At 39.9% G+C, this 25,957-nt stretch overlaps 1 protein-coding gene across 2 annotated transcripts in view; it reads left to right on the top strand.

Moving 5' to 3' along the window:
- Window positions 1–25,957, top strand: part of Mmd (mind-meld) — a 155,704-nt gene that overhangs the window by 107,069 nt on the left and 22,678 nt on the right. For both annotated transcript variants that reach the window (XM_064065768.1, XM_064065767.1), the window contains exons 4-5: window positions 25–72; window positions 22,097–22,176. In XM_064065768.1, coding sequence (XP_063921838.1) covers window positions 25–72; window positions 22,097–22,176 — 128 coding nt within the window. The remainder of the gene's footprint in view (window positions 1–24; window positions 73–22,096; window positions 22,177–25,957) is intronic.

Raw genomic sequence — 25,957 nt, 5'->3', positions numbered from 1 at the left:
AATAAATTCGATTTATCTTTGCAGAGAGGCCAGGTCGATGGAGGATACCAAGGAAGAGGTCGGCCAGCTAAAGTAAGTTATAATTTGAGTTCGTTAGGAACGTTTGCATGCATTTCGTCGAAAGAAAAATCCACCTAATGGAAAATAAACAATCGAATCTTGGGAGTCTTTCCGACCGCATCAATAAATGCTGTTATCGTCGCCACTAAGACGTGGAGAAATTCACTTTTTAATGTGGTTTCTAGTTACAAACGCGACAGAAAAGGCACGGAATTCGAATAATCATTGCGGAAAAAATAGATAAGTAGATCTTGAATGAGAGATGAGAAAGAAGCAGTTTGTACTGCGAGAATCCGAGAAGTTTTTGATAATTACTGCGAACCTACCTGTTCTTTAGTGATATACCGGGTGGTTTTACGCAGCAATACGTTTCTCGCCCTGCGGCAACAGAATGTTGACGTTTGCCTCCATTACGTGATGTGTTCAAGTTTTGGAAATGTGCATCAACGGTTTGATGTTAGTTCAGCGTCACGCCATATTATATCATAACGTGAGACGTGATATGATGATAATGTAAACAGTAATTATCCTCCGAGGGAAACTTCGTCTCAAATACATGATGTTTACAGCCAATTTTCAACCCAGAAATTGCTCCGAGTTAAGCCATCGGTGGAAATGTGAAAGAAATTTCAGAGCAGACAAGATGTAAACGCCACTTTTCACGGTTTTTATAATTATTTCGTCGACACAACTCTAAATTAAATTTCTGTAATTAATGTTTTTTCCACAGAGTGCCGTCGAGGCAAACTTTTTGTTTGTTCGAAAATTAATTTCGCCGTTTTTAAGGTTTCGATGGGATTTTTTTCAAGTGTCAGGAATTACGTTAAATATTTTTGCAAGGTGCTTGTTAAGTTTACAAAGATCTGGACAGTTAATTATGAAGCCAGTATTAAACTCGCGAAGTGAGTGCTTCAACATAAAGAAAAATTCAAATTAAAAAGTTACGCAATCTGTAACTTTAAACTCCTTCCGAAAAAGTTGTAGATTTGCAGGAAGGACTGTTACTCTCGTCCCGCGTAAACCTGTCAGGAGGGTTACGAATAGAAGTCGTGGGTCAGTCGACGGTTTTTTTTATGACGAAAGAGAGCGTTGTTTTTTTTTTCTTGGGGTTTTAAAAAACGCGACGAATCTGCCGATTCCTTTAAGAGGATGTCACGTCTTTTGTTCGGGTTACTTAAAACACTCCACTTGAGCTATCCTCGTGTAGATTTTAACGCTTCGATAAGATTTCACCCCTTGAAGAGGGTCTCAACATAATTAAATAAATAATTAACGAAACACGTTTCCATCCGATATAAATTAAGATTGAGTTGGGTGTTAGTCTCCGAAACGAGCGACAAAAAGAGACGTCCACGTTATCTCGATAATACACCACTTTGCACTTTAATACCTCCATCTTATCGCCATTGTACGCCTCGTCCACGCGAGGGATTTCCATATGGAAAGACCACTCGGCCGCAGTTTGTCCGTATATAATACGCACGATTTATCCGTCGCAGGATCATATTCTTATTCCAAACTGATGGAGACGTTTAATGCGGCCACAATCAGAAAACGAATCATTGCTGGCAACCAAGTAATTTAATTTCAGTTTCATATTACTGCGGTTAAATTGCTCCAGAAAAAAAGAGTAAGCTCGAATTGTTATTAAAGAGTCCACAGTAACATTAAAGTATTAAATTTCGTTCGTGTTTATTCGAAATTTTACTCTTCATTATTTTTATGGTCGATGGAGTCGGAGGAAGACATTATCATTTTTCATTTCGGCTCAGTTTCGGTACGGCGATTGGGTGAGAGGACCAGCTAGCAATTATTCGGGGTAATCGTAGGCATTAGAGGGTTTTTTTTCATAACGCGGCCCAATTTTTACTTACTTTTTTTAATCTCGCGTGTTTACTCCACGAATTTATTTGCTCAGAAGCGGTTCGCCGCTACTAGTAGCTCTACGATAAATTTAACTCCCGTTTTAAAACGGCCAGAGTTAATGGAGGGGAGTGTCGCACTAGGCAGGCTAGTTAGTACGTTACTTCCACGTGAGTTGATAGAAAAAGCCGCTGTTTTCATTGTGACCAGAGGCGGGGCTTTGTTCTTGCAACGAAAACATTTATTTAGGTGTGAGGGCGGTTCTCGTAAACGAAATCGCAACTAGAGAGATTTCTACGTATCCTACCGACTGCGCCATTTTTATGCAAAGCTTCGAGATTAACCTTCGTAAGTTCTTCCATTACGAGACATTTCTTGTCGTCGTTGATCAAGGCACGAATTTTTTTGAGCCGACTAATGGCCGAAATTAGCAAGTTTGATGCCTCCCCATCTCCGCGCGAAATTATTTTCGTCTCAGCCGTAATCCGAGATGATAAAATTGCGATCGCGATTAAAAAAGTCATCCCTGGACGGTGCACACGTGGGATTTTCGCCGGCGCTTAATATGATAATCCGCGTAATAAAAAAACGTGGAAAACTTGTTTAAGTAAAGCATGTTTTATTGGACCATAAAAGGAGATCTTAAAAAAAAGGGACGGCGAGTTATCGACGAGATCGATCGTCTCCTATTGAAGCACACTACGCCCTACTCACACATATATCGATAGTAACAGTGCGCTTTGCGTTTCCTTTCTCTAGAATCTGTAAATTACTGGGAGCTATGATGCATGGCTTCCTTTCCGCAACCATTGAAACTGTTCCAACCTCATGTGATGAATTAAGTTGGGCGTATGAATAGAAACGTTCCGGCGGGGGATCGAGAGGGGACGTTTGATGAATAAGGTATTAAAGGTCTCGGATCAGACGACGACATCGACTCTGGATAATCATTTCTTTAATTAAATGCGATTTTATGTGCGTGTTACGGTGGAATTTTGATGGGAAATTAAATTGTTAATAAGACCGGAAGCTGGCGTCGTAATGATCCAATCAAAATACGAGCGCCGCCATCGATATTGTGGATTAATAGACATGTGTAGGGGACCCTGCATGTATAATGGAGTTCGGATGCTGACCTGGACCCTGGAAGAGTGGTAGCTTTATCAAACAACGCCGAATGGTCGGAGCGGCCGCAAGACAAGGCCGTTTATTAATCGGAGAGGGTCAAACAAGGGAACGTAATTTGTTGCGTTTGGATTTCCGAATGTTATAGACGTCCGGAATGAGACCCGAGTCTTGGACGTGTTCCATTAACATCCACTCGAAGAAGAATTCGTGTGTTCGGAGGATGGATGACTCGCATTTAGCACGAAATTGTAAATTATATGCCGGAGCTGATCACCCGCAAACTGATGGGAAGGTCGCATCCCGCCAAAGGCAACAGATTAACTTCCTCTTAAACGACCTTATTAAAATTTAAAAGTCTCCCAACGTTCCGTTATCGAAATCGCAAATTAACCCTGCCCCTCCCACCCTCACGCCCGGCCGGAGCAAAAATCCGATACGTCGCTTTTAACGATCATCGCTCAAAAAAGATTCAAATTTATGTCCATTGTCAGATTAAAATTAACGATTCGTCCCAAGAAAAACACCAAGAGACGTTATCGTTATCGTTAGTTTCACGGCAATTAAGCAGACGGGCGAAAAGTGGAGCTCCTCGACTTGAGCAAAATTCATTTCGGTACTAGTTTGACACGGCGGCGGCGGGAGAGTCGTAGGTGGCGAAACATGTCATTATTACATGGGTTTTGGTGCGCTCACAAACTATTAAATGTCAGTAGCTGTCAATGGAGCATTACAACTTCACTAATTGGTAATTAGAAGCAGAGAGAGAAGGCGGGCCGCTGGAGTAGTTATGTTCATAACAAATGCGTCGTGGCGCGCCATTATCATAAGAGGGCTCAGAACTAGTGTTGCCAGATTTTAATGAGGACATTGGCAGTCTACGACAAGGAGCAGAACAATATTCGTACGAACACGCAAATTGTTGGCTCTGACGTCGGTTACATAACAAGTAAAAGAGTCGGCGCGAAGCACCCGACACCTTTCTGACGAATTCTGAAAAAAAAAGGAAAATTTTGACGTGCTGGGTATCTTACCGACTCCGCCAAAACTTCTTTTTCAACGAAACAGACGTACCGTTCTCACTCGAAAAAATGTGGAAAGACTCTTCGCAATTACCACCGTAACACGAAGTGGAGCGGTTTGTGTGTACTCAAAATTCGGTTACCATTCGTTCGATGCAATTTTTTGTACACTTGCACCAATAACTTTTCGTTTTCTGACACAAACTGCTCGCACATGCTAGAATAAATGAAGCCATCGGGCGAAAAACGCGGAGAATTTTTTATGTTAATGGTCACATAAATATCCCCTGTGTCCAGGTAATAGGTGCGGCGCTCAAATGTATTTGCGGCAAGTCGATGCTGTTTTAGGTAGCACTCAAAAGTCAGCGACGAGATCTTAATTTGGGAACAAAGAAGGTATTCTTCCTCGTTAAAACCGAGGCCTAATAACGTATTCAACAAACCTTGAAAGGCGTAATTTGGAAGGGCTCATCGCCAATTAATACATTAATTTAGGAACATCCTCTTCTCTCGGAACAGAATTAAAAAGAATTTCATTGATTGGCGTTTCCGTGAAACGGGCCAATTATCATATTTCATACGAAATTGGTGCCGCTCCAGGTATATTAGCTTGATGAAACGTTAAAACGACCATCTTTGTTGAGCGTGTCGGATGATTAAAGCAATTGTACGAAATTAAAGTTGTACGGTGCATTAAATAATTCCAAGGATATAATGAAATTGTTGACGAAAAGAGTGGATAAATTGCAAGCATTTTTCCTGCACTTCATTTTACAATGCGAGCTGTCGGGGCATTTCGCTACGAAATAAACTCTTAGAAAGCATGCTTCGTACTCCCCTTGCACAAAGACCGAGCTTTATAATTACGGAAACAAAGCTTCTATTTATAATGTAGGTACGCGCAGTAGTGGATATGAAAATAACCTTTGAAGTGAAAATGCGGCGTGAAACTAAGGATCGAAATCCCTCCGAATGCAGCCGACGTATTTCCGACAGAAATAAATGGAGAATTGATCTTTGGTGCCGCAAAGGACGCGATTGCCGTCAATATTTGTCGTATGCGAATGGACAGGGATTATTTTGGGGAATAGTAAAACAGTCGGATGGAAATCTCCGAAGGCTCGATGTGAGAGGGTCGACGAACGAGTTGACGATTTTCGAACTGATGGCGCGTCGTTTTCGGTACGAACTCATCAACCTTTAAACATTAGAGGAAAACAAAGACAAGACCGTTACGAAGTTGGTAAATCAAATTTTTGGGAGCAGTACCTGTCGTGAGAGTAATCCTGTGTCTCTAGATATCCTTTATTTGATCAAATATCAAAGGCTGGCAGATCCTTTCGAAAGCAAGTCGTCTCTCTATAAACTACTTTACAGACGTTTTTCCTAACTATTAGAAACTTCCAAATTCAGTTTGAGTTGCTCTCAAGTCGTGTCTTATAGAGGAACAAAATAAATAAAAAAAAACTCGACCGACTCGTTGCTAAGATGGCGACTTTCGACTCCTTAATAATTCATTTCGAGCGGTGTCTAACAAGCGTAGTGTATAAACATTCGCGCCAAGATTTCGTCGCAAATCCTATTATTCAGTCAGAAACATCTCCTCTCTTTAACTCTCTTAAGAGTCTTGTATAATAGCAGCAAACAAGTTATTGCGTGCACGCATTTGCATATCAACTTAACGTAATTGAGTTAGAGTGCGTGACGATCACCGCGCGAACTTGAACGAAGGAGAGCGGGAGTTTATTCAGCCAGAGGGCCGTAATAACTTCCGAAAATGTGCACTTACTTAAATTGTGTCTCGTGTATATCATGAAAACAAACCCATTTATCGCACGGGCGGGGAGGAGAGAAAAGAAAGGAAAAAAACTGTAAAGAACTCAATTACACAGTCGCGCATAAATTCCGAATGGGTCCGAACAGAGAAGGATATAGATAGATCGGAATTGTTTTTCGCGTGTATATTTTAATTGTTTTCGTTCCTTTTCAACGACATTCGTAAGCCTGGGACGTACGGCTCGTAGAGTAGGCTGTAATTGTTTTATTTAGCGACTCTAATGAATAAAAGTGCTATATTTTATGCGGCCTTAACGATCCGACCCTGGAACGATTATAACTGTCTTTCGACGCCTATCTGATCTTGGCCAGGCGATAGGGAACGGCGGCCAGACCGGACCGGACATGACGAGAAACGACAAGAAATCAAGCGCAGTTAAAACGTGCTCAAAATTCCACTTATTACTCATTCCCATGTCGTTTGTCAAAGTTGAAATATAGTCGAGATGAAAATTGACATCGCCTCGTCAGCACACTTTGATGTCGCTGAACCAACAAAATTTGACACGGCTGACTCAGCGAAATTCGAAATTGCTGATTCGGCAAAATTTGATACTGCTGCATATTGTTATTAAATATTATTGCTAAAATACAGAGTATAGATTCTCCATTCGACAACCAGACATTGCAAGTTACATGAAAAAATCGTCATGAAATAACTACCATACTAGGAACGGTCATCGTTTCCCACAGTTTATTTGTGTAGTGAGAGTTTTTTTTTTACCACGAATGATGTTTATCAACAACTTGTCGTCTGTTTGTCCCTTGACGTCTATCTGTCGTCTGCAGGCGATTTTATCAACAGGTAATCTCCGAAACTACCGAATCCATTACATCGAAAAGTGTTATGACTGTGATTTTAAGCACCACAACGAGCTGTGTCGAATGACTTGTTGGTTTTTTGGCCAGATCGCTTGGATCGTAGGTGGTCCATTATTCTCACTTCTCCTCTGCAGTGTTCGCTCCGTCAGATCAATACATGACGAAATATGTTTCAACGAGATGCAATTTTCTTCAAATTACAGTAAATGCAGCATGTTGCTGACGTCTCATAAAAGAACTATGACTCGTCGATGGGGATAAACAAAGTTTTACGTCCGGGGCACTTTGATAATTCGCATTTTCACCAACCGGTGAACTAAATATCATCCTCCAGAAATGAAATCGAGATAAAATTTAATTCGGACAAAGTAATTGGGAGAGCAAAGCGAATATAACTCTGAGCCTTTGTGGCTCGAAATGCACGTATCTCTCTAACAAAAGGGTACTCGTGTGAGTTCGGGGGAAAAAACTTTTTAATTTAAACCCGAAATAAGTGCGTCCGTAATTGGCCGGTACGATAATGTTATTAATGAAATTGCCACAACGGCGGTGTTCGCAGTGTTGGGGGTATGTGGGCCAGAGGCGTGCACGAAAGCCATAAGTTACCAGTCGGAAACGGAAAAAACAAATAAGTAAAAATACAGCAGCTGACCGGGGTTGGACGCCATTAAGTTGACAGACTGCTGATGGCGCTCTTATAGATAGTGGGGCACTTACCCGCCACTTCTCCGCTCTCTCTGAAATATCCCCGGCACAAAAACCGAACCCGGAGTCGTAAATTCGGCCGGAAAAACGAAACTCAGGTGGTCGCTCGTTAAATGCTACAAATCGAGTATAAACAAAGAGGATAGGCGACATGTAGTGAGATAAGGATTGGGTGAAAGGGGTGCGGTTTCTCGGGCGATGACAGCTGGATGACTGATGGTAGAACGGAAGGCTTATCAGGGCCGCTACATCGGACAGGAGAATGGGAATAGTCTTATATTTAGACGAAACAAGAAGAGTTCATTTCGAATAAGAGGTCGGGAGTGTACCAGACCTGGCGCATCCGCCATTTTTCAATCATAATCTCCGTAGAAATATTATTGCTTTCGTATCTCTATTTACGACCGACTGTCAGAACGCTACCTCCCGATCCATAAAATCTGAATGCACCGATTCTATTTTAGATAGTGCGGTCGATGCAGAGTCTGGAGACTTTTATCATTATTAACATTACCTAACGTTATTAATTTTTTTCTCCGGCATTCAGAAAAGCAAACTCCTAATCTTTCTGTGTGAGTTTTCATTAAAACTTTCCAAGATTTATTTTATTAATTTTGTTGTTAAACAAACAGGCGTCCTTTAATTACAGCCTTTCTGTATTAACGCCTTAGTAAGCACGAATTTTGCACGAATACCTCACCGACAATTTCCAGGTCAATTGTATACGAACACACAATACTCTGACGTGTCATAGCGGGAATGAATATTTGATGAACTATCTCCCGTTTTTCGAAGCGAATGGCCGAAGTGAACCGTAACATGTATTTGAAAACTAGCGCCGAAAAAATCTCGGCATATGCCGGTCATCCCTCACTTAATTTGCCGGCCAACAACTCCATGAATATGTATTCCCCTATCCTTAAATAAAAATCGTGTAAACCCGAAGTGTTTTTCCACAGTAATAAAAAACCAACATCGAAAAATTTCGCATTCACGAATTAATTTGCATTTTAACGCCCCGAACGATGGCTGAAGCGACGTATCGTAATGGAGTTATTTGGACGAATGTCATTTCATACGTTCTTCACTTTTGAAAGATCGTAAAATACTCAAAAAGACAAGTTTCCCGTTTCTTACTCCCTCCGTAAAAGTCGATGACGTCATTCCGAAAACTTGTTCAGTAGATTTTGTTGTTCACGGAAACGTTGATGCTGCAAAAGCGATGGAGACTCTGCGTGAATAACCTCGCAGACTTTTTTGCGCTCCGATCTGTCCAAAAATTGCCCGCCTCTAAGTACTATTCTGTCAGCGTGCCAATTATTTCTTTACTGCTCCGGTAGAAGTCAGGCCTGCCAAGTCAGCCCGACGGAATCAAGTCACACGATTAGAAGAGCCTGATGGACGAATTTTTTAATTGCGCCGCTTCATCCGGGAGGCTCGTGTCAGACGGAAGAAAACAATCGAACGTTCTTCGTCTATTCTCGTCACGCCATAGCACCTTCTCTCATTGGTAATCCGAAACGGTCCAGCAAGGCATAATCCGCTCGCTGGTATTGAATTGCTTGCTTGAATTCATTTACGGAATTGGTTGCCTCACGGAGTATTAATTACCACAACAGGTGGCTAAAATTTTCATTTGTCATGAGAATTCCCCGGAGTTGAAACCGTGAGATTGATGTTATAAGAAATACGTGACAATGTTCCATTCTGCGTACCCGTGTCAGTCGGTTTTCGTGACGTTTTTGCACACCATAAATATTAATTACGGAATAGAGGCTCCGCGTTCAATTTTAAGATATTAAAGATTGTCATTAGGGATGCGACCGCAAATAACCCATTCTTCATAAATCAAAAGGTTGTCAACGTGGAGGGAGGTGCCGTAATGACCATTGGCGGTTTTTTCAGCTAGTTCTTGCCACCGACGACAATATACGCTTGACGTCACGACGAGGTTGCGGTAACGTCCGATTAGTAATTGGACCAACAAGCTGCTCGCGAAAGCAAATTAAGCCACGTCCAATACGATGTCGTAAATTATGTCGCATCGGGCGTACCAGTAAGTAACCTCCGAAGAAGGTTTCATGCAGGGCAGACCGTCTGCTTAATCTCTGCAGGAACGGAATTAAATTGGATAGGCAGCAGCCCCTCGACCGCGAAGAAAAAAAATCAAAATGAGGAGCCCGGAGATAGCGGCGATTATTTCGCACTCCTGGGATAGTTCCGTGTGCAGCCGCCATCTCTCGTTGCATTTCGGAATAGATTGCTTTTTCGTTTAGTAGTATTTATAAACTTCGTCACGCACTAATCTCTAAAGCGGAGAGACGAGTGAGGCTCAACGGGCCGAAGCTATTCCACTTTTTCTATTTAAATATTTATCGCGTGTCCTGACTGGAGCTCGCAATTCTCTATTCCCAGATGAATTAAAACGGGGATTCCGAGATCTGCCACACGATCCACGCATTTACTTGATGGTGCCTTATTTTCTATTCGATACGAACGAAAAAACAGGTGTTTCATCGACCGAATTTACTTTTATAGTTTCAAAACGCAATTTAAAAGAGACTTCGGATGTCGAGGGATCGACAAAAAGGAAAGAACGAAAAGAGAAGAGAGCCGGAATAAAAGTTATCCTCTATATTACATTCCGGACACGCTTGTAAACCGATGGAATTCTTAAATGCTTAAAATAGACGTATGCCGGGTCGCTCTCGAGAGAAGGGCGCTATGGGTCGTTCCAGAATCCGTAAATAGTTTTATTTCGCCACTTAAAACGCGCACCCCCTTTCACTTTGCATGTTAAATCCTGCGCTGGCGCGACACTCGTCCGTCCGACCGTCCGTTCGTTCGAAACCGGTTTCGCGTCCGCGAACAACCGGTTGCCCGCCTTTCGACGACGACAGACAAGAAATTCAACAAGAATTTGAAGTGGGACCGTTTCTTGAAACTCGTCGAATCGAAAATTCGCAAGTTACCTGGCGAGCAATTAAAACTTTGATTGGAAATCCGTCGATGATCGTCGGATCGCGTCGTGAAAAGGTTCGAAGAGAAACAAATTAAGTCGATCTCCGTAAATAGAAGCGATCGAATTTAACGCCGGTTCTCGGCTGTCGTTAAGCCCCAAGATGAGCTTTCTCGCTTCGGAGGTGTAAAGTTCGATTAAATACACCGATTGCAACAGAAAAAGCAAACACTTGCACAATTTATTTGGTCGAATTTGATCGGTCATGTGGGGAACCGGCTCGATTAATCTTCTCTCCTCGAAAATTTACGACCACCATCAGAGTGGTCGCTCCGAATTCGTCGTTCTGAATAGTAATCATTATATCGCCGCGATTGCTCATAAACGCTTTACGATTTTTCCTCTTCGGATCATTGGGGCGTTGTGTGCCGAGTTAAATGAAGACTTCGCGACGAAACATTGTTTACTCGACGCGAACTAAATACATTCGGTCGCGATGCGAAATTCTAATTTCTACATTCCTGTCCGATTTGGGTTTGTTGAAAGAGGATATTTCGGGCGAGCGTCTCCTGGGAGGGAAGGACGGTCCCTTTACATGATTCTTGCGATGAGTTTCGGACGCGCTAAGCCCGATTTCCTATTATCCTTCAAAAACAAAATGGCTGCAATGAATTCCGGAAGAGAAGTCGTTAATAATATCCGAACGGCAAACATTGAGTTTTTACTTCGCAAAGAAGTTTCTTTTGCGTTGCTCGAGTTTTAGGTTTTTTTCTTTTAATAAAATGTTGAAACAAAGTTTATATACTTTTGCTTTTTAATCACGAAGAATAAGTAATAAGTCTGCATAATTACGACAGAAAAGTTCTGCCTCGTTATAAGTCATAACTAAGGATATTTTGTCAAATGGGCGGCAGTAGGGATACGCATTGGTGCAACGCCGTTGGACTCTGTTCAACTAACTGCTTAAAAACACACATGGCTCCCTCTAGTTTGGGTTGGCAGAAGTAATGTAGCGATCTGTGTATGAGACATATTCTCGAATGTTTATTTATCCGTTTCAAAACGGTAGGATCGTACGGATGGTTATTTTGTACCGCTGTATCAAAACCTTGTAAATTGAAATTTAAATTGTTAGAATGTCTTTCCAGTTATGTGACTATTTAGCGAGAATTTACTGACAAATTATGATTTCTCTCTACACAATTAATGAGACGAATAACAACAACAATATCAACGGACAATGCAACGAGAAATTAATATTCGGCACAAGTGCCTTACGACGAATAGAAATACTTAACGAAAATACAATCTTGGGTAAAGTAAAAAAATAAAAAATTACGACAAGAAACTTTTGAATATTTGATATTTTCTCCATAAGCTATCAGTCTGATACCGAGACTTTCATTTAACTTTGACAGTTTCTTCATGAAAATTTTATGTCTGCATAGTAATAAGTCCACATTACTATGTTAATCTGCATGTTCCGGTTACCCTCCCTAGAATTTCTACCAATAATCATTTTACCCTCGTTCCTAATAAAGCTAATGCACGTCTGAAAATCCGAAATCTTGTTTTCTAAGTAGATGCTCCACTAAAGAGCATATTCCTTACGACTTGAGTTTATATATTTCAAAACATTTGAAACCGTGCTTTATTAGTTCTGTTGTAGATCTAGAAGAAATCAGATTCCGAAACTTCAAACATGCACTCAGACACGAACTAAAAATCTTACAATTTTACAGAAAAATGTAGCCAGTAATTGATAATTGTTGCCATGAACCTTCCCTTAACTCATCCTCGACCTCGTCAAAAGCTCTTCGTAATTATTAACTCATAACAGTATCTCGCATCGCTCAAATTAGATTGCGATCTAAAACAAGCCTCATCTTTAAACGGCGTAAGTGATTTGTGTCGTAATAGGGACGAATTCGGTTATATAAGGCAATTAAAACGTGAGGGTGGGGGACAAACAGAACATATTAACGTATCTAGATGTACCCTTCTGCTATCGATAACCCTAAAATGCATCCGCCGGTATATTTACCATCGCAAACACGTGCAGCACATCCATAACGCAGATCATGTAAATTTACGTAATGGCCTAGATGCACACAAAACGAAACATTCGTCTCGCCTGCAACCCCTAGAGATGCAATTTAACCCTCTCCGAGTTAAAGTTCGTTTGTTCGAAGCCACCGCAAATCTCCCTTTGAAAAAAATTCTTTTTTAATGGTAATAACTTCAGATTGATGTCGCGGCGATAAAAAACCGTTTTCGATTTCCGTATGCCTTGTCGAAAAATTCTGGGGAAGTCTCCAATTGCGGTTTTAATAGGGGCCCGGTGTTACGTTTGAAAGAACCGAAAGGATAGAAAAGAAAAAAGCGCGCGAGAAAAGGCAAAGATAAAGCATGCCGTCAACTTGGGCGTGGTGCTCTGGTTCTCTTTATTGATTCGTCATCAGGTTGGTTTTCAATTAAGAGCAAGTGGTTACCAGGGGAACGGGTGCTCGTGGCAATGCTGCCGCCTGCGGTGAGATTCAGAATCATCCACATGTTTTGCATGCTTCACCTCATGCCGTATACCGCAGTGTAATTATTAAAGGACCAAGGAAAAATTTTAGAAGCGTCCCAACGTGGGAGATGTCTTCAAACTGATGGACTTGAGTTTTTGTGACGTAATTCGCCGCACCCCGAGTGCGTATTCTCCTCAAAAACGAATGTTATAATTTCGGAAAAGCGAAAACTCGCTCGTTAAGGTTGTTGTTCCTGAATAATTTCCGTTGAAAAGTTGCTCAAAGCTGTTTACGCAGAACTTTCTTCGCCTCGGACGTACAATAAGGCCGCATGCGTGTAGGGGTATATTATTATCAATGAAGGTACGTTTTAAATAATCGAAATATGTAGCTTTCGTTATTTGCATTGTTCAGTTTTATGCCTAAAAAGATTTAATTGGCGTTTCTGTTAAATCACATCAAAGGATTATTTTTTCACTCAATTCATATCGCTTAGGCCTCGTTATGATTATAAGCATTCCTACAACGCCGACGAATATAATCAGGCCCATCGCGTGTTTAGCCATGAAGAAAAATCGTCTGTCTGGCCGGCGGTTTATGGAAGTACGGAAAGCCGAAATGAACCGCGTCATGAAAATTGTATTCTTTCGTTAATTAACGTCCGAATGCACTCAATTACCGTCAGCCTGTAGCAACTAGGAGCAGGTCGACCGTAACCCAAATGATATTTCACATAATTTATAAATTTCATTGAATAATTATGCGCAATTTCAAAATGAAAATCATTGAATAAAACATCACCTGGAGAGTCCGAAGCTTTGAACATCTGTTGCCGTCTAAACAACAAAATAATTACAGTACAAGTGTAAAGCGAACGTAACTTCTGCCCGAACGATTTTCATAATGCGAAGAGTAGCCGTCAGAAAAATAACAAGGAGGAAAAGAAGAACGCCTGGACGTCCCCCATTTCGTTGTGTAATGTAGCCTGAAGCCCTTAAAGCTGATAAAAGTGCTGACTCATTTACCGTTTTTATCCAATCAATTTCAACTGGACGTACTATTTGTATAGGTCTAATTATCCTCGAGACGCTTTCGTCCACTTTTCGTTAAACTTCGATCGAACGAGAGGTGTGCCTCTAGGACGATGAGGGACGACAGGAAATTTGAATCGAATTCTACTATATCCACATAATTCGGACGCTTTCACGCCGAGTGCGTTTAAAACGGTAAATATGGAATTGTTAAACGAGTTTTTCGATAGGGATTTTCGGGATTCGAAGAGATTGTCCAAAAAAAGGGTGATGTATTTTCAAGAAATACACAAAAATAAACGTTCGTGATAGAACCGAACCGACGACAGGGACGCGCCTGCTCTTATTTTTCTTCGGGTGTTTACGTGACGTTGTTACATAAATGCAGCTGAACACAGCTTTTGTTGTAACGTCAATGTGACTAAATGTAGTCCACCCTACATGCCACCGACACGTCCATGACGTCACAAATGTATCGTGGGTTGCTGGAAATCAGGCGTTTTCGCGACAGATTATCGTCCGTTTACTCTAACTAGAGGCGGCTTTCATTAAAACTAAAAATATAATGACGTTTTAATTTCGTCTTGGCATGTGTTTACTTTTCTTATCTGAAACTTCAACACAGAAGACTACGTCGAGAATTAATTTAGTAGAGATGGCTAATTTATCATCGCCGACTCTCAAGACTACTTATTCTTTGTTATTTCAGAGTTTTTCATACCCCAATTTTCTTCTAGTTTTACGTGGAGGTGCCTTTTTCCGAGTTACCATTAAATTAGTTGCATTTCTGTGTTTTTCTTATTTTGCATAAATGGTTGGTGGGAATAATATTGCTTCAACGTACAAAATATGCAGGAATGGAACTTGAAATTCGTTGATAAACGTATTTTCATCAAGTTTAAATTTTCAAGGAGAAACTCAGGTTTCGCGGTGCGTACTTAAGTTGTAATTTAAAGAGCCGCCTTTACTATCAAATAAACATTGTAATAAAAAAAAATAATGCAGCAGCTTTATTAAATTTTTTGTTTTCTTCTTTTGTGTAACTAAAAGCAGCCGTAATTTCCTCCGTTCTGTATTTTTTTGCGGCAATATTATTTCGTATTTGTTCAAGGAAAATCCGATTAATATCATTATTCGTGGAGCGCTTTTATCCTCGTCTATAATATAAGAAGAGCAAAGCATGAAAAAAAGTACAAATCTAAATTGCTGTACGGTATTATTGCTGGATTAGTCATGTCAGATTTAAAGTTCAAGCTCCTCGGTCCGTAATAGATTGAAATTGAAATATCCCAGCGAGAACCTCAACCGCACCGCGTCTGATAAAAGTTTTATAGACAATATAAGAGACATTACGTTATTTTTATAGCAAGATACCACATTCATTGTTACAAACTCATATTTATTCATGGCCAAATCAGAATAACATATCTGCATTCCAAACAAGCCATAAATTTTATATGTCTCAATCAAAAAGATTGACGGAGAAACTGCTCTCGCGCTTCCACGAAAAGAATACATTGTTTTCGGCCGCTAATTATATAAAAAATCAATCAATGCCATCGCGATTATTATTGTTTTAAAATGGGGCGAGTTGTGTGAAGAATAATAAGAGGGACGCGGCTCTGGAGGATTCTGCTCGTCACTCGCTAACTCATTTGTCGACGCTTTGACAGCTACATTTTCCCGATAGGCAAACCTTCGGACTATTTATCAAATCCGACCCGACTCATTCTTTCTTTAATGCTTGCCAATACGAGACGCCCTTTTATATACTTGTCTAAACTTTTTAGCTCCGCCAGATTTCTGAAGCCGGTTTAATTATAAACCGACCGCTCGTGGGAGGCTAAGTGGCAAAAACGGAAGCGTCGCGACGCCGGTTTTTCGCCTCGTGTGCTTCCCGAATTTTATTTTGGCAAATTGCGGCGTAATTGCTTCGTTACGGGGGCATTTTTTATTCCGACGGGGCGAGGACAATTTGCATTACTTGTTGCCACCGAGAGGCGGAACGTGGGGTTAGCGGCGGCCGATCAAATATCGGCACCGTAAAGCCGATTCCTCGACGCTTTTGGAGTCTGACGCATTTCCTAGTTTCGCACTCCGACGACCAGACGTGTAAAATCTGGTGTTGCCGTTGTTCTCGAGCCCATTATTTTATTCGTGAAAGAGTATTCGGATCTGGTGATCTCGTTAACGATTGGAAATTGCGTCTTTTTATAATCGTCCGGTGTTATCGTTTCGATCTGTTCAGAGTTGAAAAATACCACCCTCGGTATGCGTAAAGATACATTCAGGGCGTCGTCGGAGGTTTGGAAACGGAATAAAAATATATCGTCTGCATTCGACGACGACAAGGAAATAATTTTCGTCTTGTTGGGCTTTTACTGATATATGTTGGTTCGTCTCGACGCTGCGCTGCTTGGGTTTACGAACAGTGCGAATTTGTAATATGGCCTTTCTTCTAGGGGGCAACGGTTGGCGTTATTTTGAAAATTGTGTCCATCGTAAAAATTAATCCGATTTAACAAGGGAGTCGATTAGTCGTCGACCGAACACGAAACGGCCGAAAATCTTCCTCGGGTCCAATTTAATTCAGTTTTATCTCCCTATTTTCGAGTAAATTAAGCATCAAAATGGCGTTTCAATCTTAATGAGGGCGCGTTCCGCCTGTAAGAAATGTAAAATTTATGTATTTGCGACGTGGAATTTTTCCGATGATGCAACAAGTCTTGTTGGATGTATCGCCCGAAGAAACAATTCGCGTAGATATGGTGGATATTAAATTTGTATTTGACAAGACAACGCGAATGTTATTGATGGAAAAATGTTATTTTTCTTGTGTTGGAGCCTTTTTTACTCGAGTCGGGTTAATAATTCCGCCTGTGAATCAGCGAGGCGTGCACTTGACTGTTCTAAATTTTATTATTCTTTAAGAACTGTTAGTGAGGCGGAATGTAACGAGAAAAAGTCGTTACGTTTCAAATTATTGCGGTCCTGGTTCGGAGACGGCGTTTGGGAAGTGAGGAAAAGTTTATTGATATTACGGACAAATTAAGCGATTAGGGCCCATTTTGATTACGTAGAATAGAATAGAATAGAATAGAATATTTATTAACGGGATACCCCTATTACAATATTAATTAAATTATTAATAATACAAGAAACAAAACTTATAAAACTAAATATGTATACTAAATATTAAATAATAAATAAATAAATACGTGCAAAATAAAATTAAAAATTATTAATTAAGAATTTACAAAATAGCTTAGATTCCTGATCAAATTCTTAAACGCAGTTTTATTAATATTAAATATGTTGAACCTCTGGTCCTCTGCGAGTGTGTTGGCTGTGTTCATCATTCGTCTAATTGGATGGTTTTGCGATCTTTTTGTTATCGACAAAGGAATTCTGAAAATCTGTTGACTGCGAGTCAATCTGCTATCAGCAGGCAATACAATGAAAGATAGTTTTTCTAGTAAGCAGGCATTGTCTATTTCACCATTAATAAGTCTTCGAAGAAATGAAATATCGGAAATTATGCGATGAGTTTCGAGTGAATTAATATGAAAATTACACATTATCCAAGTGTAATTACCCTGTATATGAGTTCGACCAAGCTTAAACTCTAATAAGCGAAGGAATTTTTTCTGTACTCTTTCCAATAAATCACAATCTGTTTTATAATTAGGATACCATATGGAAGAACAATAAACTAGGTGAGATCGAACAAGAGAGAAGTATAATATTTTAAGGGTCGAAATCGAAAAATGTTGACAATGCCTCCAAATGAGCCCAAGAGTCCGTATTGATTTATTAAAAATAAAATAATAATGATTCTTAAATGTTAATCTAGAATCGAAAACCACACCTAAATCTTTGACTTCCTCAACACGAGACAAGATAGAATTACCCAAATAATAGTCAAAGTTCACCCTCAGTTTGATATTAAGAAATGATATAATAAGACACTTGTTAACATTCAAAGGCAATAAGTTGTTTTCTGTCCAATCGTATAATATATTAAGATCTGATTGTAATTCAAGTGCATCTTTCACGGAACTAACAGTTTTAAATACCTTCAAATCGTCCGCATACAACAGAAAATTGGAGTAACGAAAGCCACGCATTAAATCGTTAATGAACAGTAAAAACAAAATTGGTCCACAGTGCGACCCTTGAGGTACGCCTGATGAAACCAAATAAGGAGACGACATGTAACTACCAATCCTAACTTGCTGTGATCTTTCCGACAGGAATGATGTTAACCATTTAACGGTATTATTGTTAAACCCTAAGTGACGCAATTTACAGAATAATAACCTATGATTTACCTTATCAAAGGCTTTTGAAAAATCAGTATACACGGAATCCACTTGTAGTTTTTTATCAAAAGCTTCATTTAAATAACAATAATATTCCATTAAATTGGTACAAGTAGATCTTTGTTTGCGGAAACCATGTTGTTTGATGGAGATGATAGAAGAAGAAATCCATTCCAATTGTTTGGCTACAATGGAATCAAATATTTTAGGAATGGTAGACTGATTGCAAACACCTCTGTAATTGTCGATCTTATTACGATCCCCAGATTTAAAAATAGGTGTAACGTAACTATTTTTCCAGGCCTTAGGAAATTTACCCTGAGACAAAGACACTTTGAAAAGTTCACACAAGGGCATTGTAATTGTGTAAATGCAGTTCTTCAGCAGAACGTTTGGAATGCCATCAGCTCCAGGATGGAAAGAATGTTTAAGACGAGCGATATTTTCAAAAACTTCTGATAACTCAACTTTCAGTCCAGAATCAGCTACTTCATTTATACCATCAAATTCTTGATCAAAATCATTGTTGGCGTCTTCTACGTAAACCGAGGAAAAAAACTCCGCAAACAAATTGGAAATTTCAGTGCCAGTTTTGGCAAACTTCTGGAAATATTGCATTTCACAAGGAATACCACTACTTTTTTTCCTATCATTAATGAATTTCCAGAAGAACTGTGGATTATTTGTAATGCTGTCGCTGACTTTAGAAAGGTAGGAATTATACAGATTTTCGTTAAGTTCTTTACATTGGGTCCTTAAGATTTTAAAATATTCATAGTCATCATATCTGCCAGATTTCTTATAGACTGAATGGGCAATTTTCTTAAGGCGACACAAATCTTTTAACTCTTTATTAAACCATCGGGGATAAGTTGATGAAAAATAATGTACCCTTTTCTTAGGAATATATGTGTCCATTCCAAAAAAAACAACATTATAAAAAGCAGTAACCATATCATCTAATTCAAGACCAGAAAAAAGATTGACCCAATTAATAGAGGCTAAAAAGTAATTTAACTGTTGAAAATCACCGTTAGCAAAATCAAATACATTAGCTTGTGAAGATAATTTTTTTGAAGACGAAACATAAAAAATGGACCACGAATAAGGAATATGATGACAACTTTCAGCAAAAATAGGATCGACTGCGGATGAAACTTGCAAATCAAGAATGTTCGTAAAAACGAGATCTAAAAACACGTTTCGATTATTTGGAATATTGTTTACTTGATTTAGGTTTAAAAATGAATAAGTGTTATTAATCACATCAAAATAATCCCTCGAAGAACCCATTAATTCAGTATTGGTACAACTGTTATTATTCCAGATAAGTTGTGGAAGATTGAAATCACCGGCTATAACATATGCAAAATCAGGAAATTGATTAAATATAGATTCTAAATCGGCCACGTGGTTCCGATAAATGTTAATATCAGATGTAGGGGGAATGTAAACTCCTCCAACAATTAAATTTAAATCGTTAACCTGTATCTTAATAAATACACTCTCAACGTTATAACCAGAAAAAACACACGATGAATTAAAAAGTTTATTAACCGCTACCAGTACACCACCTCCCCGAGATTTCCCACTAGTGTTAATAGTGCGATCAGCACGGTAAATATTGTAATTACTTAGCAATAATTCTTCATTACGTATTTTGTCACATAACCAGGTTTCCGTGATAATAATAATATCATAAACACAAGAATTAACCTTTAAAGAGAAATCTTGAAGTCTAGTCCGTATGCCACCCATATTTTGAAAATAAAAATTGATTACTTTTTTGAAGTAGTTCCCCTAACTTTTTTCTTTTCAATACATGGAGTGTTATTTTTGTACTTCAAAGTTATATCGGTTTCGCCATTTGCAACTCTGTTATTAAATTCTTTTCTAATACGGTTATTATACTGGCGCTGCATTAACGTTAAATCCGGTTTAAAATGATGATCACGGTTATTATTTAATTTATTGGATTTTAGTATATTGTTGGCCGTGATTTCGGAGTCATATATAATTTTAAGGGGTCTGTTTGTATCAGTTTTTTTTACACCGAGTCTAATAATTTTGTTGGGCTGAGGATAAGTTCCTAAAGGAGACAGAATGTTCAGAACTTGACTGAGATCTTCAGCAACTTTATGAGCTATATCAGTGGCAGATGATTCGGGTATGTTGAATAGCATTACATTACATGATCGTTGTTTCCGTTCTTCGATTTCAGATACGACATCATTAAGCTTAAGATCAAAGCTAGCAGAGGACTTTTTGAAATCGTCCCATTCTTCTTGAATAACCTTAACGTTATTCTCTACAGTTGAAATGCGATCATTTAAGCGTTTGAAGTGATCATCCATTGATTGTTGTAACTGATTTTTTAACAACTCTAGCTGTTTAGCAACTATTCCCTCTATAATTGCAGCTGTCACGGGAGGGTCATTACTAGTACGTGTACAGTTGTTACACATCCAAGGAGACTTATTGCCAATAATTGCAGAAATTTCACCTTCGGTTAGGTTTAAACATTTTGTATGGCAATATTTTTTGCATAAACCGCCACATTTAACTGAAGGAGTGGTAGGAGTGATTGCATTATCACATACAAGGCAGAAATTCGTCATACTTATTACTGGGATACAATGCTTCACACCGACGGGGTCTTTCGTGGTGACTGACAAGCAAACATACAAGGTAGACCACGGTAAGGTTGAACACTAGGTAGGTACAAAGGAATGAAACTACCGTCCAAAATGTAGAATGGACAAAACTAATTGAAATAGAGAAGTTGGGAATTAATGTTTTATAGTTATCGAACAAAAACACTATCGTGATTACGGTAGCCTTGCTAATTACCGGCGAATTAATAAAGACTGATTGCAATAGCAGTCTCAATCATAAGGCGATATTATTGAAATTTATCACTAGCTTAGCTTACCCAATACGACAACACCAAGCCAAAATTCAAAAAATTAACACCAGAAAAAACTAGAGAAATGAACCTAAATTACAGGAGCACAAGCTAAAACACTTGCACGATGAAAAACTTATCTGAATACGTAATTCGGCTGTGGAACTAATCTCGATGAATTAACAAGATGAAACAAAGAACCTATTTTACATGGAGCGAGCGGCCGAAGCCTAGCTTTTTGGCGAACGTTTCTGTTATTAACGAGGTTTTATAATTTCAAATGTAGTCGTCCCTATATCTCTGCGCTCCCTTTTTTGTTTTCTTTCAATTATTCCCCATGTTTGTAGACATCTTGAACCGAGGCGTGTTTTTGCAAAAACTCGAAAATAGCTCCGAGCCACTTCACAATTAGCATCGCGTCAATAAATTTGGCGAAAACAGTGTTGAAGCCCGATAAATGTTTCTCTTCGATTCATTAACAATCGGTTTGATTTACTTTTATGGGCCCAAATCGGATTACTTCCGCAGAATCCAAACAGGAAAATTAAAAATAAATCGATTCTACGACTTTAATCTCACATTTCCGACCGGATCCGTCAATAATGCGGGGGCATCCTTGGTCTTCTAAAACAGTGATAACTGCCAGACTCAGTTCCAGCTCTTGTATTACTACTTGTATCCAACTTGCAAACTGTTATTAATATTCTTGATTGTCTAATTATTCCTCATTATGCTGTCTCTGCTTATTTTACCATAGATATGCAAATACGTCTTATCTAGGAAATTGTCGGCACTTGCCATAAGGTACACACAAACAGAAGCGCGAGATAATGCTGAAAGGGCGAAACGCTCTCTAATTGATTGGGGAAAAATTCGAGTGCTTGATTCAATTTGAAATGGCTTTGTTGTAAAATAGATGTGTTATTGTTCCAGACCGGCAAGCACTTCCATCGCACCTCGCTTCTCATCAAAGCCTTCAACCACAAGTTTCGCCTGGATCTTGAGCTTAACACGTAAGTAAAACAAATTAATTTCGGTACTGTCGTCACCTTTTCGACGCAGAGACGAAACGCGGAAACGAGTTGATGATGCTTCAACAAAGAACTACCCTTATAATGCGGTAACAATAATTCTTACGGCTAACGAACTAATTTACTACACCTTCTGTGATCCTCGCCAAAATTTCGCTACTCTTACCTTATATGCGAAATATGGGGATGCGTTTTTTTGTTTTGTTTGTGTTCGTTGTCCGATTTCTTCGACGTTTGGATTTTCTTTTTTTAATCTTCCGATGGAGACTAGTGAATGTGGAATATCTTGAAGATCTTCTCCTTAACCTACTTCAACGGGTCGTAATAAAAGCACGTTAGATTACTAGCGTGACTTTATTAGTAATAACGACGTGATTTCATCTTGGCAGTTCGTAGTTCATAGAGTTTACTGCATTCAGCATAGTCCCAAAAATTAACGGTTTCCTGACGTAACCTGAATCGATGCTCTTCGCACAGACGAGAAGTCATTCTAAGATGACTGTAATTTCGCAAAGAGGTTTCTTTACGAATAGCGAGTTACCTTAAAATATAGATACTTTTGGCATTACGGCTTAAGGAAGCCGTAATAAAGTCTAGGGGGGCCGTTCCTTTGTCTAGCACGTACCACGGCGACAGCAACTTTCGTCGTCTTGGCAATCCTCTTGGCCAGTCTGGCGTTCGAAAAAGCGCCGATTTTGCACCTGTCCGATGGCAAAGGGCGTCCGTTGTTTTCGCCGTCGGGTTTTCAATTTCAGTCACGTCGAATATGATATACAAGCCATTGTACGCGACGCCGGCGAGCCTGTATTCCGTTCAAAGGAAGTGTAAAACTGGAGAGTGTTTTCACACAAGCAATATCATGTTTTGGAAGGGTCTCTTTCGTCGACGTTCGTGCTTTTATTAATAATTTTCAACAATAATAAATTTTCGGAGCGTTTGAAGTGCTCTGTCAGTGTCCAGTTTTTGAAGGAAAAGTCCGTGAAAAATGACCGCTTCGGACGGTGTGAGTTATTTCGTTTTGCAACGCTAACGATTCACGAGTTTTCTTCGCGTGTGTTAGTGTCTGCTTGATGCACGATGAGATAATGCCAGCAGAGAAACCGTAAACTTGACCGAAAAATATCAATGGGAATATCGTATGTCGCAAAGGAGAACTTTTATGGCTAAACCTTGCAAACTATCGTAAAAAGCGAACGTTATTGATGAGACATGACGACAAATTTGTCACTGGACGGAGGTCCGATTTTTACTGTTTTAGTATGGCAGCTTCGTTGGAGGAACGTGGCCGGAAATTATTTCTTTGCAAATGCTCTCGAAACGTCAATCGGGAAATTAAGTTTCCATCAAAACCACGCTCTGGACCTGTTGTTTCGCGTCGAGCGAATGTGCAACCAACCTAGCCTTCGAACTAGCGTCGACCTCTCTTATTTATATAGCCAGAGCATGAACGTTCAACTATTACAAAAGTCATGTACGGACAAATTGATTTAATTCAAACTTTATCACGTCCACCGCAATTTAGCCGTAAAAGAGATCCATTCATCGATTTCTTATGAAAAAAAAAATGACGATTCTCACAAAAGGTGACAGTATTATTGTATTATTTCGATATTTAAGTTTAGTATACGGCACTCCAAAACTTTTAGCAGTAGTACTTATTATGGATGAGCTTAGTTGTAATTTCGTAATACTGAGCTTCGTATGCTTTAAATATGAAATGTAATTTTTATCCCACGTCACAACCTCTTGTCTAAATTAGAAGGGATTTTTATTCCGTCGGTCTGCGTCACGTTAATCCGGTCCTGGCCTTATCCAGTCGCATGTCCGATTAATTAAAAGTTTCCGGCTTGGAAAGAAAATAACTCACGGCGGAGGGCAAAGGTGACGGGGGTTAAATCAAGTGTCGCATATTAATGCCGCGTTAAGCCTGCTCCTCACGTAAATTTATATAAATTCGGTGGTAAGAGCGGGTTTTTCTCCCTCTCTCCGAGGCAAATCTCTTTTCGCCTCCATCAAGCGCTAACGAAATTAGAGAACAGCTAATGGCCGGCACGCACTGGCCGCTATAAAAGTGTCATCGCGTTCCGATTAAAGCCCGACGATAATGAATTCTGGAAAGTCATCCGACGACGTTCGGTTCGTTCGGCTGGAAGAAACTTATTCGCAGCTGTGTTGTACACTCTTTTTTCTGTTCCATTTCGGGGCGGTCTGTATAAGTGTTGCCCGGAGGGTCGACAGGATAAAAAAGGATCACACAAACACAGTGCCGAGGTTAAGAAGGCTCTTCTGGACAGTGATTGATAGTTGGCTTTCCTTTCCGTTTCCTGTATAATATAGGGAAACCTCACGTACACGCCCGGAACATTTCTGCACTTTTCAATTTGTGTTGGAGAGTTTTCGGTTAGGAGCGCACGCGCCCGCGTTCCTCCAGACTAAAAATAAATCTCACCTAGCGGAATCACGGCGCCAGATGGGACCCGAATTACTTATTTATTATTATTTTTTCTCTCCTCTCGGCGCTGCGTAAATCGACAAACAAATTCGATACATAAATAAAGTTGTTGGAAGTTTTTCAACTCGATTGAACGAACGAAGAGGGAAACTTTGTCTGGAACATTACGGAAATCGGCTTATTCACACCGAAGATTTTACACCGCGGCTCATAAAACAAGTTATGTCACTTTTCTCCTCGGGACTAAAGTGACGGCTGAACCGCCGACGAAATCCCCGACAATCGCAACGGTCGGCAGGGATTTTAAAAATGCAACGAAAAAATTGGCAAATGAAAAGACTGCGACGGGTTTATGGCCCGGAATCCCGGCGCCTCCGCCATTTTTATAAAACGGCATCGAGAGAAGGCGACGCTTAAGCGGGATAAACAAACAAACCGAAAAATTGACACGTTCTATTGTTTTATTCGTCGGAAGACGGCAAGGGCCCAAAGGAGTGATTAGGCGCTATATAGACGCCAACGGAAAACGATTTTTTTCTAGCGACGTAGACGGAAACGTCAATTACTAAATCGCACTGTACACATTCGTAAATCACCACTATATCCTGTTCATTTACAAGGTAAGCAATGCAGTTCCGCTAACTTTACACAAGCTTGACTTTGTTGACGTAGATTACAACACTGCTATTCTTTTAAGAAGATGCACTGACAGGATTATCTCGGTCACAGCTGCCTTTTCTAGCCAAGTAGGACACGAACATGTCCTCTGGCTTTCTTTTCGAGCGACAAATCACTGTTTATCACATTCCCTGTTTTTGTTATCTTAGGATCGTGACGTCATAATTTTAGGAATACATCTTGCGAGGTTGCGAGAGAGGGTCATTGCCGCCAGTTCTACGCGATTTACCTTCGCAAATTCCCAGAACGCTCTGCATGGCGACAGGAATATGATATAAAAAATTCCTGCCTCGGTTCCCCCAATTTCGTCGCTTATTAGGCGACCTAAAACCGTTCGATTTTCGCCACTAAACCCCGGTTCCATTCTTTATCATCTCCTGTTAGTATTTCCCCTCAGCACTCGTGATTTCCGATGCGGCATCACAATTTATTGATAGAGCCGAGACAAAAGGGACGTCGGAACGATGCGAATAGATCAAGGTTTGTTGCGTGAGGACGGACGGCAATCCCATAAAAACAAAAATAAACCCTATTTCCTATTCCCGGTTAATGAAGGGGACGTCGACGCAGTCCGTCGAAATGTCGTTATTTATACGATATCGTAATGATCCGCCACGAAATCGTGTGTTGCCG

The sequence above is a fragment of the Zophobas morio genome, unplaced genomic scaffold (assembly GCF_036711695.1).
Source record: "Zophobas morio isolate AGI-343-1 ecotype UQ-CSIRO unplaced genomic scaffold, CSIRO_AGI_Zmor_V1 ptg000026l, whole genome shotgun sequence".
NCBI lineage: Eukaryota > Metazoa > Arthropoda > Insecta > Coleoptera > Tenebrionidae > Zophobas > Zophobas morio.
This window is presented reverse-complemented; position numbering and strand designations above follow the sequence as displayed.